The sequence below is a fragment of the Ammospiza caudacuta genome, chromosome 12, assembly GCF_027887145.1.
Source record: "Ammospiza caudacuta isolate bAmmCau1 chromosome 12, bAmmCau1.pri, whole genome shotgun sequence".
NCBI classification, from domain to species: domain Eukaryota; kingdom Metazoa; phylum Chordata; class Aves; order Passeriformes; family Passerellidae; genus Ammospiza; species Ammospiza caudacuta.
In genome coordinates, this window is record NC_080604.1 from 10313405 (window position 1) to 10329135 (window position 15731).

Here is a 15731-nt window from a genome sequence, read left to right on the forward strand (position 1 = left end):
TATAAAAGACATTAGAGTTTGGATTGAAATATTATGTAAAACCACCACTAAGGCAATCAGTTGAAAGGAAACATGACCAGCTGGCAATTTTTAACTACTATTGGTTTTGCACCTATCATAGGTTTTCCATCTTTTGTTACTAGTGGTGAAAATAATATGATAAAGCTTTCTTAAACTGTTTGTTTAAGTTGATGGATCACAGCCCTGGCACTCAGAGTTAGCTTTGAAAACAGGTTTGTGACTTTAGGATGGCTATTGCCCTCCAATGTGACATGAACAGAAATTATATTTTTTACATTAAACATTTTTTTGGCAAAAATTAGAGATTAGGCCATTGTTATTTGCTGCTCTGGGATCAAAAGGTTCTTACTTTTGATCTCCCTTTCCCCTGCAGGCTGGAATTCTGAAAAAGGTAATATTAAGTCTCTAGGTGGAATTCCACTGATTTTATAATGAGATGTTTTTGATGGCCCAGGCCACAATGGAAGTTTAGTACATTTTCTCATTGTACACCACACATTTCTGTCTGGGTATTCCTGCTTTACTTTCTGCTTGCATTACTCAGAAGTCGTTTAACAGGCATGAGAACTATATGAGCATTTTTATTTTTAATCAAGTTAGGCTGCATAAAACCTGTAAATAACTAGTCCTTTTATGTTTGAATTAATTACAAAGGACATAAAATACCACAGCATCCTGGCTAAAGAAAGGAAGACATACGTACAGTTCATTTCCAGGTCAGTAAATACCTCTGCTTCCCATAACCACCTTTGACAAGCGAGGATTCCCTGTTGGACATAATGCCATAGATCTGCAATTAAATCTTCTAAACCATGGGGAAACTGTTTGGCTTTTTCTGTTAGCTGAGATCTAGACTGCTGGAGCAGCTGTAATTTTTAAGTGAAGACAAAATGAGCATTATCTGAGCTATTGATGCATTAGTCTATGATGTTTTTAACAAAAACAGACACACAACAAATAGTGGCAATGCCTTCTAGCAGAACAACTGAAGAACTCACAGGTGCCACTGTTACACTGGCAGTGTCCAGAAAGCAGCAAAATGATTTGCCTCATTTACTGATAGCTCAAACCTAGCAGCACAAAGCAAAGATGCCATCAGACAAAACCAGCACTGATACTTCCTTCCCACCACTTCAGCCTAAGCTAATAACAAATGACACATCTGAAAGACAATTCCTCCATGCTGCCACCATGTCCAGCCTCTCCTGTGAGTGCACTGCCTGAACACAGAAGTATTGCATTGCTTCAGATCCATTTAGAATAATTTCCACTGAATTCTTTGGTGGAAAACAGTAGTGGAGAGGCAGGAATCAAATGACTGCAGTTAATGTTTCTAACAGGAGTCTCCAAACTGCTGTGAGCTCATGGAAGGGCAAAAGTGGCGGTGGGGACTCTGCTTGTCTCTAGGTTCCTTTGTCCTTTTTACAACAGTCTCTTGTTTCTGAGTAGTATAGAATGCATAATACCCAAAAGTCATGGGTATCAGTATCCTGCATTCTACAGCTGGTTTTGGTTGCCACTCTCCCATCTTGCTTAAAGCTAAAAATCTGGGGTTTTTTTTTCCTTCTCCTTTCTGAGCAGCTGTTCCCAGATGGAGGAGACAGAGAGAACTCAGCAATTCCTATAAATACATGAAAACTCATGGACCAAAAATTTCCAGCAATATGGTTAAAAACTCCCTACAAAATCTTTCTATTGCTCAAAGAAAATTCATTCTTGGATTTATGCTCCATCCATAGTTCATATTTCTAGCACTGAATTCTCTCCCAAGAGAGACTGACCTTAACTGCAAAAGAAATCATTCAAACAGCTCCCTTTGGGGCAGAAAGGGTGCATCAGGCTTGTAGAGTATTCAGCTAAGTCAGACAATCATGGCTATTGCAATATCACAATATTGCAGTGAGTCAATAACTCCTGTTACAGACAGACACTGCCCACTGTTAGGAAAAGAGCATCAGATGCAGGGAACCAAGCAGACAATGTGCAAAAAGAGATCCCAGAACAGAAATCCCTCAATGTGAGGGTCTGCTGGAACTTCATCCAGCAGATCTTTGAAGACAGAAAATCAGATCTTTTGAAAGCAGCCATTTGCATGAAATTGTCCCATTTCCATGGGGATGGTTTATCTATGGGATGAGCACTGAGCATAAAATAGAGGAAGAACCATCGTCCATGATCAAATCTTAGGAACAAAACTAACAAGTGTGAAATGGATGTGGACACTCCCAGCAAGGGCATGAAAATTTCCACCTGTGTCAGAGGTCACAAAAATTCTGTTTCCATGGAATCTTCTGTATTATGCATGCCATAGTTTCAAATGATCTGGCCAGGCTCAAGTGAAAGGTTATCAACTGATAAGAAAACAACCTCAAGCCATAAAATTGAAATTTGAATCAAATCTATCAATTGTTATGAATACCCATCTTATGAAGGCAAATATTAAAACATTATGCCTTGAGAAATGTGACAAAAATTCATGAAACACAGTGTTCTCAAAGAAAGATCTGTATTACCAGTCTCAGTTTATAGATGGGGAAACTAAAGCACCAAGTCACAAAGATGCCTGCTTTTATGTCTTGCACACATGCTCAGGGCTAAACCAATAATTAGATTTGGAGTCAGGAAAGACTCTGTGCCTCAGTAAGACAGGAAAAGAGCCCTGTGTGTAGCATTCTTTGGTTTTAATTTGCTGCTGTCTGTAGAGACATACTCCACTTGCTGAGGTCATCCAGGCAGTAGCAGTGGCTGAGAGCCTCGAGAAGAGTTCCACTCCAGTGGTGCTGCTCTCTCAGGAGTGGCAGAGCACCCAGCAGGCTGTCCTGGCTGCCAGCTGCCTCCTGCTGGGGCCACACCTTTATTGGCACTTCTGCAGGAGCTGCTGCTGTGGCCAGATGGGAAAGTGGAATTGGATGCAAGAATTCTACTTTGACACTGCCAGCCATTTCCATATCCAGATGCTTTGCAGCAGGTCCTGAAATGGAGCATCCAATCCTCTCTGCTGCCTAAGCCAGACCTCCAGAATCCCACAGAGTTTCCCTCCTGCTCACTTTTTTTTTTGTCACAGTGTCATGTTTGAGATTTTTCTCAAAAATCCCAAGTCCATCTCCAGATATTTGGGGATGTTTTGAGGCTTGTAGAGTTCAGAGAGAAGGGACTGAATGGTCTTGTGACCTTTCTGGATGACTTAATCTCTTCTACAGGAAATTGCACTTAATGACCAGAGAAGTTGACGTCCTATATTCCTAGAGGCTCAAGTCAGCATCAGATGTAGGAGTATGTTATGGTGAAAAGGAAATGACTGAACTAAACTAAACAGCTATTATATGAAAATTACTTCTGATCACCATCAAATTAACAATTTGTCAGTGATCCGTGGATGCAAATCTTCATATAATGTTACCCCTCCCCAGACCTCACAGTTCCCTGTATTGTATAGATGCCTCCTCCTTCTACCGTCAGAAAATATTTGCAGTCAAATGTCTGATTTCTGTATTTCTGTTTAGTTTTGTATCTGTTTGTTCACATGAATATAATAAAGGAAGTTCTCTAAGATAATTCAACTTCATGATGTGCCACCAAGCACACTCCTCCCTGCTCCAAAAGCACCCCAAAGTGACTCACCCTGTGGCCACATGTTGTTTCTGAGGGAGCAGGGCAGGACTGCATCTTTCAGCAGCAGTCTTCTGTTACATTGGATTAGGGGTAATACGAAACTGCACTTTTAAAGAAGAGTAGATTTATGATGCAAAGAAAATTGAAAATTGTATGGATGAGTCATTTTTCATGTTGAACTGAAATTATTCTGAACCAACAACTGTATCCTCAAAGTTATCAATGTTTTATTATTTAACAACAAATGAATAATTTGTAATGTTCAATTATTTTAAAATAATGTATTTCTGCAATATAGAAATTTTATCTCAAACAGCTATTAAAAATGCAAACCAAGATCCTCACAATGCAGTTTGAATAAATGCCAGAAATTATAATGAAGTAGCACCTTTGCAAAAGTTTCCAGTTTTAATTCTAGTCTCAACCCTTTCTTACTGCAGCACAATGCTTCCCTTGCAGACAGCCTGTCCTTTTCCTTCTGCAGGGAAACATGGGGGAGGGAGAACAACCCTAACCTGATTTAATGTCCATTGTGCAATTCAACAGCATCCTGTGGCAATGTCTGCAAAATTAATCCTAGCACACTAAGGGACCCCTCACTGAGCATAACCTGCCTTAAACCCTTTCCCATTTAACTGAGGGAGAGCTATTTGCTCAAGCACTTTGGGATGACATCATTTGTTATTTGATGCCAAAAGCTAAGGGTAATTAAGGCTAAAGAAAATGTTCTGACATTTTTTGCAATTAAAATGCATAGAGACACTTGTACCAGATACCACTGCAGAACAATAGAAACATGACTGGATGAATTTAAAAAAGTTTGACTATTGTGCAACCACTGTGGAAGAAGACTGGAAAGCCCTTTGTCAATAGCACATCATTCTACTCCACAAGGGGAAATACACAAATGAAAGAAAATACCAAGGCTGGAAGCATATGGAAATCTCCTTTTTTTGTTTGTTTTTGTTTATATGATAAATATTCCCCAAAATATTCCAGTGTAATTTTAGAACACTTTATAACAGATTTATGAAAGAATGCACAGCAGTTCTACATGGCTGGGCTGAAAAAAACAGAGGAAGAGCCCTATCAGGAATGACAATTGTTGCTGGCAGCTCTACCTCTCTAACAAACAAACTCATGGTTCTTTTTCTCTACAGTCGGGCATATTATTTTAAAACACAAATCTGAAGCAGTTGGATATCAGGATTGAGTTAGCTGCTTATTTTTGGAAAGAGTAAGATAAATATGCAGATAATAACAGACTGAAATGCAGTGAACAAGATTTGTTAACACTCCATGGAAAGTTAAAGCCTGTTAATATGGTAAACTACAATAGATTAACGTTATTTCTTTCTAATTAGATTACAATAGTAGCAACCACTGAAAACACCAGTCCTCCTAAACTATAAATTGTGATAAAACTAACTGCCCAGAGTTGTATGTTTACATAGGAAAGAAGGAAAAGACTGGATCAGTTTTTTTAATTTCAACAAAAACATCCCCAAGAAAAGATTTTCCATGTAACCACCTTAAATTTTACAGAAGTCTCAGCATTCTAAGGGCACAGCTGATGCCTCCTGAGAATGCTTCCCTCTGACTTCCTTTCTCTGCCAAAATGAATTACAGCAAACTACAGGAATATTGTCAGACAGCCACATCCCATAGCACACAATGGAATGCTACTCTGAAGTTAGAGAATCCTACAAATATTTGAATCATGACAGATGGATAATATGATATTTTTTAATATTTTGCTCTAACTGAATTCTTTGAAAAGCAATTAGAATGGTTAAAAAGTGCACAGTATTTAAACAGCACAAAGTAATTTCTTATCCTTCTAATGTGATGAAACAATTGGTGAAATGAAAATCTGGTGGCAATAAGTTTTTTGCCTGGCAAATATTTGCATTGACAACACTGTATTTATCATCACAGAAGAATTACATTAGTAGATATTGTAGCAGAAGTCATTCTAAGTTTTACACCATAATGAGTGGAGTTATTCTAGAACTGCAGGATACTTTGTCATAAGCTTTCACAGAATCATTTAGCTTAGAAAAAACCTTTAAGATGGAGTCCAACCTTTGACCAACCACCACACTCTGAAGCAGACCACTGCACTCAGTGCCACATCCAGAGGTCTCTTGAGCATGTCCAGGGATGGCAATTCCAGCATCTCCCTGGGCAGCCTGCCCCAATGTTTAACAACCCTTTCTGTGAAGAGACCCTGCCTGAGAATTCCTTTCTGGAATGTGAAAATATTCTCCTACCATAAACTGACAAAGCTGGGCAGTCTTACAGACACAGAGTCCCAACAGCAGCCTAAATTCATTTAGAGGTAAGATTTTAAAAGGTTGGCTGTTCAGAGCATCAAAAACATTCAGCACCCACCCGTCACTAAGTTCTGTTCAATACTGAGCACTCAGAGCTTTGGGAAATCAGGCCCTGTACGTGTGCAGAACATCAATTGGGTCACAAATGTTGTGTAATTGGAAGGATCAGTCAATCCCCTGCGGGCGCGCCGTGCCCCGGCCCCGCTGCAGAGCGCGGATTAAATCCCACAGCAGTGGGGCTGTCATGGCTAAACCCGGCCTCTAGAGGACAGAAGCAGCCCAGCACTTTTCTAGGCAGTTCAAACACAGACTAAAACCGTTTCAAAATGCGTGACTTTAAAGCCTGAATTTATATGGAAAAGCCAAATAAACAGCCACCGACTTTTAGTGCAGAATACTTTATCTGCTATCTTCTTAATTTCCTTAATATGGCATCATTCATAGAAACTGAATCACAAGATACTTTGGAGTACTATTATGATCCATACAATAAAATTCTAAAGATTAAAAGTAGGAAATATATAAATAAAATATTTTTTTAATTTTCATTTTATAAGACATAATTTGGTTATACAGACAAGAGAATGCTCCAGCATCTAGAAATTGTGGTCAGGCACTTAAAACCTTAGAAGTAGTAAAATGTCATGGACTGGTAAAATAAAAATTCAGTTCTAAGAGAGCAAGGAAGGATCAGAGAAAAAGAAGGTGCAATAATTGAGTTGATGCAAGGTTATGGATTTTTTTTTAAAGGTCACAATAAAATAATGAGTTTGAAACATATGCAATTTAAAAATTGCAAAGTCCCTATATTTCATAGTGATTAATAACAAGACTAATGACATAGATAATTTTTAATGAAGGGGACTATCTTATACCACCTGCCTACTTCTGTCCTTCAAGCCATCTTAGTGGCAGAGGAAAACTTGGTTTAGGAGCTAGGAGAAAAAAATCCTGGAACATAAATGCAGAAAGAAGGAATATTTACTTCTCTTTCAGTCTAGGTGTTGTATCAATTTTACTGGTCACACATACACATCCTTACAACATCCCAAGTCAGATCACCCTGCCTGATATTTAATATCAAAAGCACTACCTGCACCTGTGTGATTCCACAACATACTCTGCTCAAGATGCTGAACTTCACACTGATTCACAACATGGATCAAAACACACTTGCAAAATCTGTCCTTTCACTGCTTTTTTGTTCTTTTTTCCTTTTATTTTTTAAGGCACAAGCAATGCAGTGCTTATTCTGTCACTCTAATACCAGCCCCACAGCACATCCATGTGATCAAATGTAAAACATACCCAGGGTTCACTGGCAATCACACCCAGCTACACCAAAGCCCATATCCCTAAGCATTTTTCATCATGTTCTTACCTCCTTGCTTAAAGAGTATCCTGCAAAAAAAATAGGTATTAAAAGAAATCCAATTTATTGCTGTAAACTCAAAAAGTACATGATAATTTTCCATTTGTTAGTTAATCCAAGAAAGCAAAACTTCAGTGGCAACACTGGGTCATGCAAGGCAACACTTCACCCTTCCTGGGATTCTCCTGAAAATGCTGCTGGCCACCAGTATCAGCTTTGGGTGCCCAGAATAGACAGACTGGTTTCCATATTTTCTGTAGCCCTTTCCCCTCATGTCACACAAGTCCAGGCACTATTCCCCCACAAAGGAATCTAGAACTGAAAGCTGTTCAGCAGCCCTGGTTTCCTCTCCCTCATTGTGACCACAAGAATTCCCTTTTTGAAGCAATCAGGTGGGATCCTTATGCCCCCCAAGAGGTTGAACAGTCCCAGCTCCCTCTCATATAATGATTATTGTACTTTGTCTTTTTCCTCTTTCATTATCAAATACATACACAAGATACTATAAATTGCTCATGTAAAATAACAGAATGTGACTTCGATTCAAGATGAATCCATTAAACAAATAACAGGGCATGAAATAATAATTCAGGTCAATCACTATAGCTCCAAAGTATTTTTAATAATAAAATACCTTCTATTTCCCATCCAATTAGGCAAGTCCTTTAAAATAAAGAGACAAAGATCATCAATCTAACAATTAATATGGAAACTAAATCAATCCAAGGAATGGAAGAGCAGGGCTGGATTCCAGCATGCAGGGTGGCCTCCCCCACTGCTGTTCCTGCACAGCCAACACAACTGTCACACACATTGCCAAGGCAGCCCTGCATATTGCCAGGACAGGACAAAGACCCTGTGAAGTCCAGCCTAACACTTCTCAAGGTGGAAAAAAATCCAGCTGTATTTGAGAAAGTGATGGGCATAATTTAAAGCCATGCTGGCCAAAACAGGTATAAATGTAAAGTGAGATGCTCTTTTTTGACTTGCTGATTCCTTTACTCTGGGAAGAACAAGCTAAGCCAAATGAAGCAAATAATGCAACTCTGCTTTTAAATTCTTTTCCCCTTAGCATTGTGTGGGACACTGCTAACATCTCACACTAAAGACCCTGCTGGTAACATTTGCTAATGGAGAGCAGGATAGCAGGGCTGGTGCTATTATTATTCTGCCACTGTTCTACAGCTTCTCTTAAATTGCTTTGTCAGACTTCCGTCACTTGAGACCAGTTCCATTAGAGCAGACTTTAGGTGTATTTAGGTATTTGCCAGATAATAGAGCAAGGTTCTTAAGCAATCAATCTGTACAGATTAGTCTAATCTGCTGCTGCTGGAAACTTTGTTTCCAGAAGCAAAGTAGACAATAGTTTCAGATTACCTGCAATGAGGTTAAGCTATGGGCAATATACGTTTTGAGGTGTGAAGAAAAACAAAATAAAAGAATGCATTCCCAATATTGTCTTTGCCTTTACCAGATCAGGCAGGTATCTGAATTGAGATTTCAACTTCTCTAAAAACTATTCCTAATGGATCTGGCTCAATTTAAATTGCTTTACTTGTGGTTCTCTTAAGTATTTTGGAATGCAGGATTATAACAGGATTCAGTTAGGAATGTTATTTCCCAAATCAAAAAAAGCACAAAAAATAATGTTTCAATATCAGATAAAAGTTTCTTATTTCCATACTAAAATAAGATTTCCAGGAGCAAAGCCAAACAATGAAAGATTTTTAGGGTTCTGGATAAAAGTGAAGGCAATGAGCCAATGAAGATAAAAACATGGAAGGGCCAATATCTGTCACCCAGTTCTAGAGTAATGCAGTTTTTCAGTGATATTTTTCAGAAAATATAGAAATGTTTTTTATTTAATCTCTTGTAGCTCAAACTGTAATTCAAAATTGTAAGTAAGGACTGTCAGATCATCCCTCCCTTTAGCTTTTCCTAGTATGAGACTACATAAAATGATTTTTTCAATCACCCTATTTTATCAACTTACCTTTCATCCTACTGGACAACAGCCATGGATACAAGCATGAAGAAAGGAAGAGCAATAAACTTTGTCTGTTCATGAGATAATGTGGAATTTATGTTGAGCAAGAAACACTGAAGGTCACCAGCACATGAGGCAAGTGCTTAGAGCCCTGCTGAACAAAGAGCAGCATCAACCTGAACTCACAATGTTTCCCTACCTTGTGCCAATGAAGAAAGACTTGAGGGGTTTTTTTTTGGTATATGGCTCTCCTTGACTTCATGTTCAATATCAAATATGGGGATAATTAACTTTCATGTACTGTTTGATAAAAATTAATTCAACACCCTAAAACTAATGGCAATGATCTGGATATCTGGTCTGGCCCCACTGATCTGATCCCATGACATGCTACATTCTGTCATTAAAAGATAATAGGGCAATTTCCATAACTGGAACAGATATACTGACACGAGAGGAGATAACCAAGTTAGAGAATTAAATAGGCAAATAACCTAAATTAATTAAAATTACATAAAAATATCATAATTGTCAGCTTCTTTTAACTGAGCAATGGTTAAAAGTGAAGTCAGTTGAATATTATTCCTTCCATTGGAGACACCTTTTTCTAAAATTATCTTATTCATGAAAACTATCATACTCTTTATAAATAAGCTATTTAAACTGCAATGCAACAAACTGTTCCCTGTAGCAAAATCTATTTTGCATACAGTTTATTTCAGACTTGAAACAGACTTCTTCTAACACCAGAAAGCTTGTCAAGTCATCTGCAGTAATTCATAATAGGTGAAATTCTTGTGCAACCTAGGGTTTGCATTGTTTTAAACTGCAAAAATATCTCAAAATCTCTGAAAATACTTACTCAAGTATATGTAGGAAAAGTTCACTTTTTCCACAAAAAGTAGATTAGAATAAGTATTTACAGTTTATTTGAATGAAAATTATAATAAACTTTCAAATCTGGGCATAAAATCATAATTACTATTACTTAATTACATATTACTTAATACAGGTTATGAACAATTCTTCATTTTCTGTAGCAGTACTGTAACAGCAAACCATCCTTCCTTCTACTCCAGCAGGCTGGAGGTGAAAGTATTTTTCACCATCAGAAACTGAGATTCTCTGTGGGATCTTTTCAGCTTTGCACGGCGGTTCTGAAACCAGATCTGAAATTGAAAGAGAAGGGAAGATTTTCAGGAACACAGCAGTGGAAGCAGAATAATATTTGAAACTTAAAAGTATTCACACAGTAGGACAATATTTTGTGTGATGACAGCAGCTTGCAAGTTCAATATAAATTTAAAATCTGCAGATGCCTGTAATTTTAACACCACAGACAAAGAAAATAATACCCCCAGGTTAACTGGAAAATGAGATCAGCTTCACTGTAATTAATATAAAAACTGGTATTAAAGTCAGTGACAGAATCAGATCCTGGAAGATCCTGAACATCTGGAATTCACACATGTCTTATGGTGCTATTTCTTCATCTGCTTAACTATTTGCAGCATCAAGTTTCTCATTAAGCCCAATATAATAATTGCAACAAAAGCCTGATAAACAACAAAGCAAATTCTTATGTTTACAGTGTGCTTCTTATCACATGGAATTACCTGGAAATCAATAATTAACATTCCTGAACAGATTTTGCTTTTGGCCAGAGAAAGACATAGGTTCAAACACAGGTTTAACACACCTATGCTCTGCTGGCAGTCTCACACATTATGTCCATGCCTGTTTCGAATTTATTTTTCAAATACGATGACAAGCAAAACATAAAAATTATTTTAAGAAAATTATCAAGTTCTGCAGATAATAACTAGAGATTAACAGAGCAGATATTGTGGCAATATTACAGTGATTAATTCCTCATCAGTGCTATGGAAGGCTTTAGATTTCAGAAGGAATTCAACGGTTTCCATTTCACAAATCATTGAAGGCATGTTTCTTGTATATACATTGGTTTAAATTGAGAGCATTAAATTCTCATCACTGCTATCAAACCACTTATGTATATAAGCAGAGGGTACATATAGCTGGAATTACAGAAAAGTTCAATAAGTCTTTAATTACCTGGATCCTGTCTTCATCTAAATCTAATTTGCGAGCTAGCTCTTCTCTAATATCAATGCCGGGGTAGGAGTTCATTTTAAAAACATTTTCCAAGACTTCAATCTGAGGAGATTAAAATACACTTGTTGAATAGTTAACACTATGTTCATAGCAGTAATACATAAATAAAATAACAGCTCAGTTTTTTCAACGGGAGACTTTTGATCAGTGTTTGCACAATGATTCCATGCATAAACACAGATCTGCTGAAATTAGCAATATTCCTGTTAATTTGCACTAGTTCCTGATGACATTTCTCTCTGCAGAGGTACATCACACTGAACTTAGCAGCTGTTAGAAGTTCCTTCCAACATTTTACTCAACTACATTGTTACCCATTTGTTAGATGCTAAGGAAAGCCCTACCTGGCTTCTAGTGAATGCCGTTCTTGGTCTTCTACCCCGGTACCAGCTCAATTCTCGTTTGAAAGACAGCCTTTCAGTGACTGAAAAATATTTTTCACATTTCAAAACGTTTTCCTCTTGCACTGGATCACTTCTAGCATGAAATAATGGATTTTCATAGCAAACAACAGGGATTTGCAGACGGGGATTACTGTCATCACCTAGAACTAGAAAGAGCAAGAAAAGGAGAGCTTCAGTTTACTGGTCTGTAGTAGAAACACGCCAGTATCTTAAGGGGTAAGAACTGAAGGGGTACAAAACAGACTGACTCACCCAAGCTGGTGCATGCATCCATCCAGGGTCTGTGAGGTTTCCCAGCTGGAATGCCATCTTTTTTCTGCTCCAGCCCCAAAATGCTCTCAATTGAGAAGGAGCAGTGCGTGCTTTTGCTGTCTCCAAAGGCGGGCACCTTGCGGCGCTGCGGAGAGGCCGCCGTGGCGGCAGCACAGAGCGAGGGAGCGGCCATGCCTTCGCCCTCAGCCAGCATAGCAGGGGCACTGCGCCTGCATTTCTCCACAAGGCCTCCTTATAGCTGTGTTGACAAGGGGGTTGGATTTGTAACGTCATTAATTAAAATCTTTTATTAGAAAGTTTTAGCATGTCAATGAAAACTCTCCCACCAAGAGGCACGAGGAGTTAATTGTTTATTTGTTTGCAAGTAATTAGCAACTAATGGTGACACTAGGGGGGCCACCAAGGGGGACAAAAAGTGTTATCTCTCCTAACCAGAGCATCGACTTCACTTTCTCAAAAGAAGCTGTGCACAAATATAGTACTTCTCTTTTATTTGAAATCATTAATGTATAAAATCAGTTTTTTAAAAAACTTTATACTCTAATGGACTCCACTTACCTAAACATAGAAGCATGATAGGAAACCAGTCAAGTAATAAGTAATCTCATTCAAGTGAATTTCCTTCCAAGGAAATTTAAAAAATAATCTCTTAATGCTATTAGGGTAATCCCGATGAAAATGCCTCTGTTTTTTCATATGCATATGTAATGGTGAACGTGGTCAATAAAACAACAATAGCTTTTGGCATAAGGCACTGTGCAGTGGGTTGGCAGTGTTGTCAAAGCTCAGTGTAATTGCCTTCCAAGTGCCTGGATTAGTTAATAGGAACAGTTGCACCAACTATTTTAAATAATTCATGCATTCATTTTTCTTATTAAAATAACTTTGTTGCAGCCTTTTTGAAACGTACCAGATGTGAAATTTCCTGATAATTCTTCACTACATAAAAGCAAAACTTCACATAATAGAAGCAGTACACTCAAATTTACAGGTTTAAAAGATGCAGAGGTATTCTTCAATTCATTACAATTACATTTGTTGCAGTCAAATTTGTAGCTCAAGTAAAACTTTTTCTCACAAATGTCTCTCCCTCCTTGTAGGTTTATAGCAAACAGAAGTATGTTTAAATCCTACAGAGCCAACACTTAAAATCACACAAAAAAGTTATGAGTAATGGGAAGAAAGGAGATAAAGGCTTTGTAATAAAGTCTGACAGAATTCTGATTTCATCCATTATAATAAAATACAGACTATAACATTTTTATATTCAAGCTCATCAGTCAGTCACAGCGCAGTTTACATCACATGCTCAAAACCAGCTTTTGGTTCAGGCAAAGAAAAGGAGGAATTTCTGTAGAGACACTATAAAATCAAGATTTGTCCAAAAAAACCAGGCAAACATGAACACAGTATTTTTATTTCAGGTGGAAAAGTTACCCCTCCTTCTGGCCTGGCTTTGTGCTGTGCAGTAAGATCGTTGTCAAACCAAACTATTAAAAGAGTGACACTTGCAGAAGTGACCTTACCAAGGACACTTCTCACACAGGTCAAGGGATCTTCAAGCAGCAGGCATCCACCTGCAATGTTCACTTGCAAGATGAGCTCCAGTCACCGTTTATGGGCCTTAAGCCTTCCCTTGAAAGCTGAATTTCATTGTTTTGGCTCATCAGTAGTGAGCAATGCTACCTTGCAACCCATTTGAAATTACCTAGGGACTTTTAACTGAATACCTTGGTAGGGGTAATTAGAGCAACACAGCAAACAGTAAGTTGGGAATCCTAAGTAACCAATAATAGGAAAAGTCACTGCTCCTTGGATATGCAAATCCAATCCTCTTACAGCATCACATACTTGATGAGGCAGGAAACTAATCACCCTTTCAGACTTTGCACCACTGGTTTTTGCCCAGGGACAGGGGAGTTCATCTCTCTAGGAGATGGAGTTCTCGTTCTGGCTGTTTGCAGCAGCTGAGGAGACCACACCGAGAGCTCTTGGGGGCTTTGGTCTGAAGGCCCAGCCCTTGCCCTGGCTGCCTTTTACCCTTCTCACCCACTGCTGGGTCACCTTGCACTGGAGCCTGGGCAACAGTTCCAGCTTTTTAAAAGGGTATAAATGATACATATCTTATCTTTCTTCATTACTTACCACACTCCAAAAATTTGCCTTTCACCTCACCTTTCCCACAACCTCTTTACCCAGTATCTCACCACCTCAGAAGTCATGCTGCATAAGCTCTCTTTCCAATATGTTTTTAACATGAATAACAAGTATTATATTCAAAGCCAAGTTCAGAATTCCCAAGTTTTTTAAAGCAAGAATACCCTAAAATGGTAACACCAATTTTCACAAAACAAAAGCAGTTAGCTATTTCTTGGTTGAAGTAAAAGCTATTTTGACACAGGGAGATTAAGTGAATGCAAGTAAATTCCAGGTTAATCCAAGGTTGCTACTAGCAAAAGTATGAGAAACAGTGTGTTAACAAGTGGGAAACACTGCAAATAAAGCAAAGTACCTTACCCACACAGCTCCAGCTGGGGCAGAATGTTCTCTCCATAAGGGCACACATCTGGAATCCTCTGAAGATCTGTTCACTGCTCTTCTCTCTGGTGACAAAGTGCCAAGCGTTAGTTCCCCACATTTTTAAGGCTTCTTAGCAGATATTTTGCAGAAAAAACAACAACAAAACATAACAAACAGAAATCAACAACCCCTACCCAAAAAAACCCAACCCCACAAACCAAAAAGCCCAAACAACAACAAAAAACCCTCACACAGTAACACAAGGTCTACAATGCTGAAAACAGTGTAACACCAAAACCACAATTAGAGGATGCAGAGGGATTTTTCAATTCATTACTATTACATTTGTTGCAGTCAAATTTGTAGCTCAAGTAAAACTTTTGGATGCCACTTACAGCTGTAAACACACAAAGCTAACTAAACCAAATCCACTTTAAGTGACCACCTTCCTGAATTCCACAGGAAAACGATCTTACAGCACAAAACAAAGTCATTCTTATTGCTGTAAAGGCTGCTGTAAAGCTTGGTCACAAGTTAACTGTCTCAAAACCACAAAGCAGATACATTTATTTGTCATGAACCAATGTTAATGTCCTGTCACATGACTGCAGATACAAGACTTAGTCTTTAAAACACCTGTAAGATAACCCTGAATTATTATCCTTATTGACAGGCAAAGGGAGAGGTGCTGAGACTTGCTTCAGTCAGGTGAGTCACCAGCTGAGCTGGCAAATTAATTGACTGAACAGTATTAACTTGGAAATTTCTTCACCACTCCCTACAGGAAAAAACAAAACAACACAACAGCAAAAAAAAAAAAAAAACAAAAACAAAACCCCAAAACCCACCCACCTCCCGTCAAAAAACCCAAACCAACAAACAAAAGAAAAGCCATCTCAAAAATCTTTAATTGTTTGTGATTTAACACACCAGTCCTGTCCTTTATCTGCTTTTAATGGTAAATCATAACCTGATACAACATGAAGAATGGTCTCATAGCAAGACTGCACAATCATTAATCATTTGCTCTGCTGAACGACTTCATGCACTTTCTAATCTGGTCTTGGACT

The 15731-nt window shown here is 38.3% G+C and overlaps 1 protein-coding gene across 1 annotated transcript; it reads right to left on the reverse strand.

Moving 5' to 3' along the window:
* Positions 1-10289: 10289 nt before the first annotated feature.
* HESX1 (HESX homeobox 1) lies at positions 10290-15253 on the reverse strand. Its single transcript, XM_058813101.1, has 6 exons — positions 15057-15253; positions 14659-14744; positions 12121-12379; positions 11809-12014; positions 11405-11506; positions 10290-10497 (listed from the first exon to the last, which is right to left on the reverse strand). Exons 3-6 carry the CDS (start codon positions 12332-12334, stop codon positions 10399-10401), a joined length of 621 nt encoding a protein of 206 aa, XP_058669084.1. The 5' UTR covers positions 12335-12379; positions 14659-14744; positions 15057-15253; the 3' UTR covers positions 10290-10398.
* Positions 15254-15731: the final 478 nt, after the last annotated feature.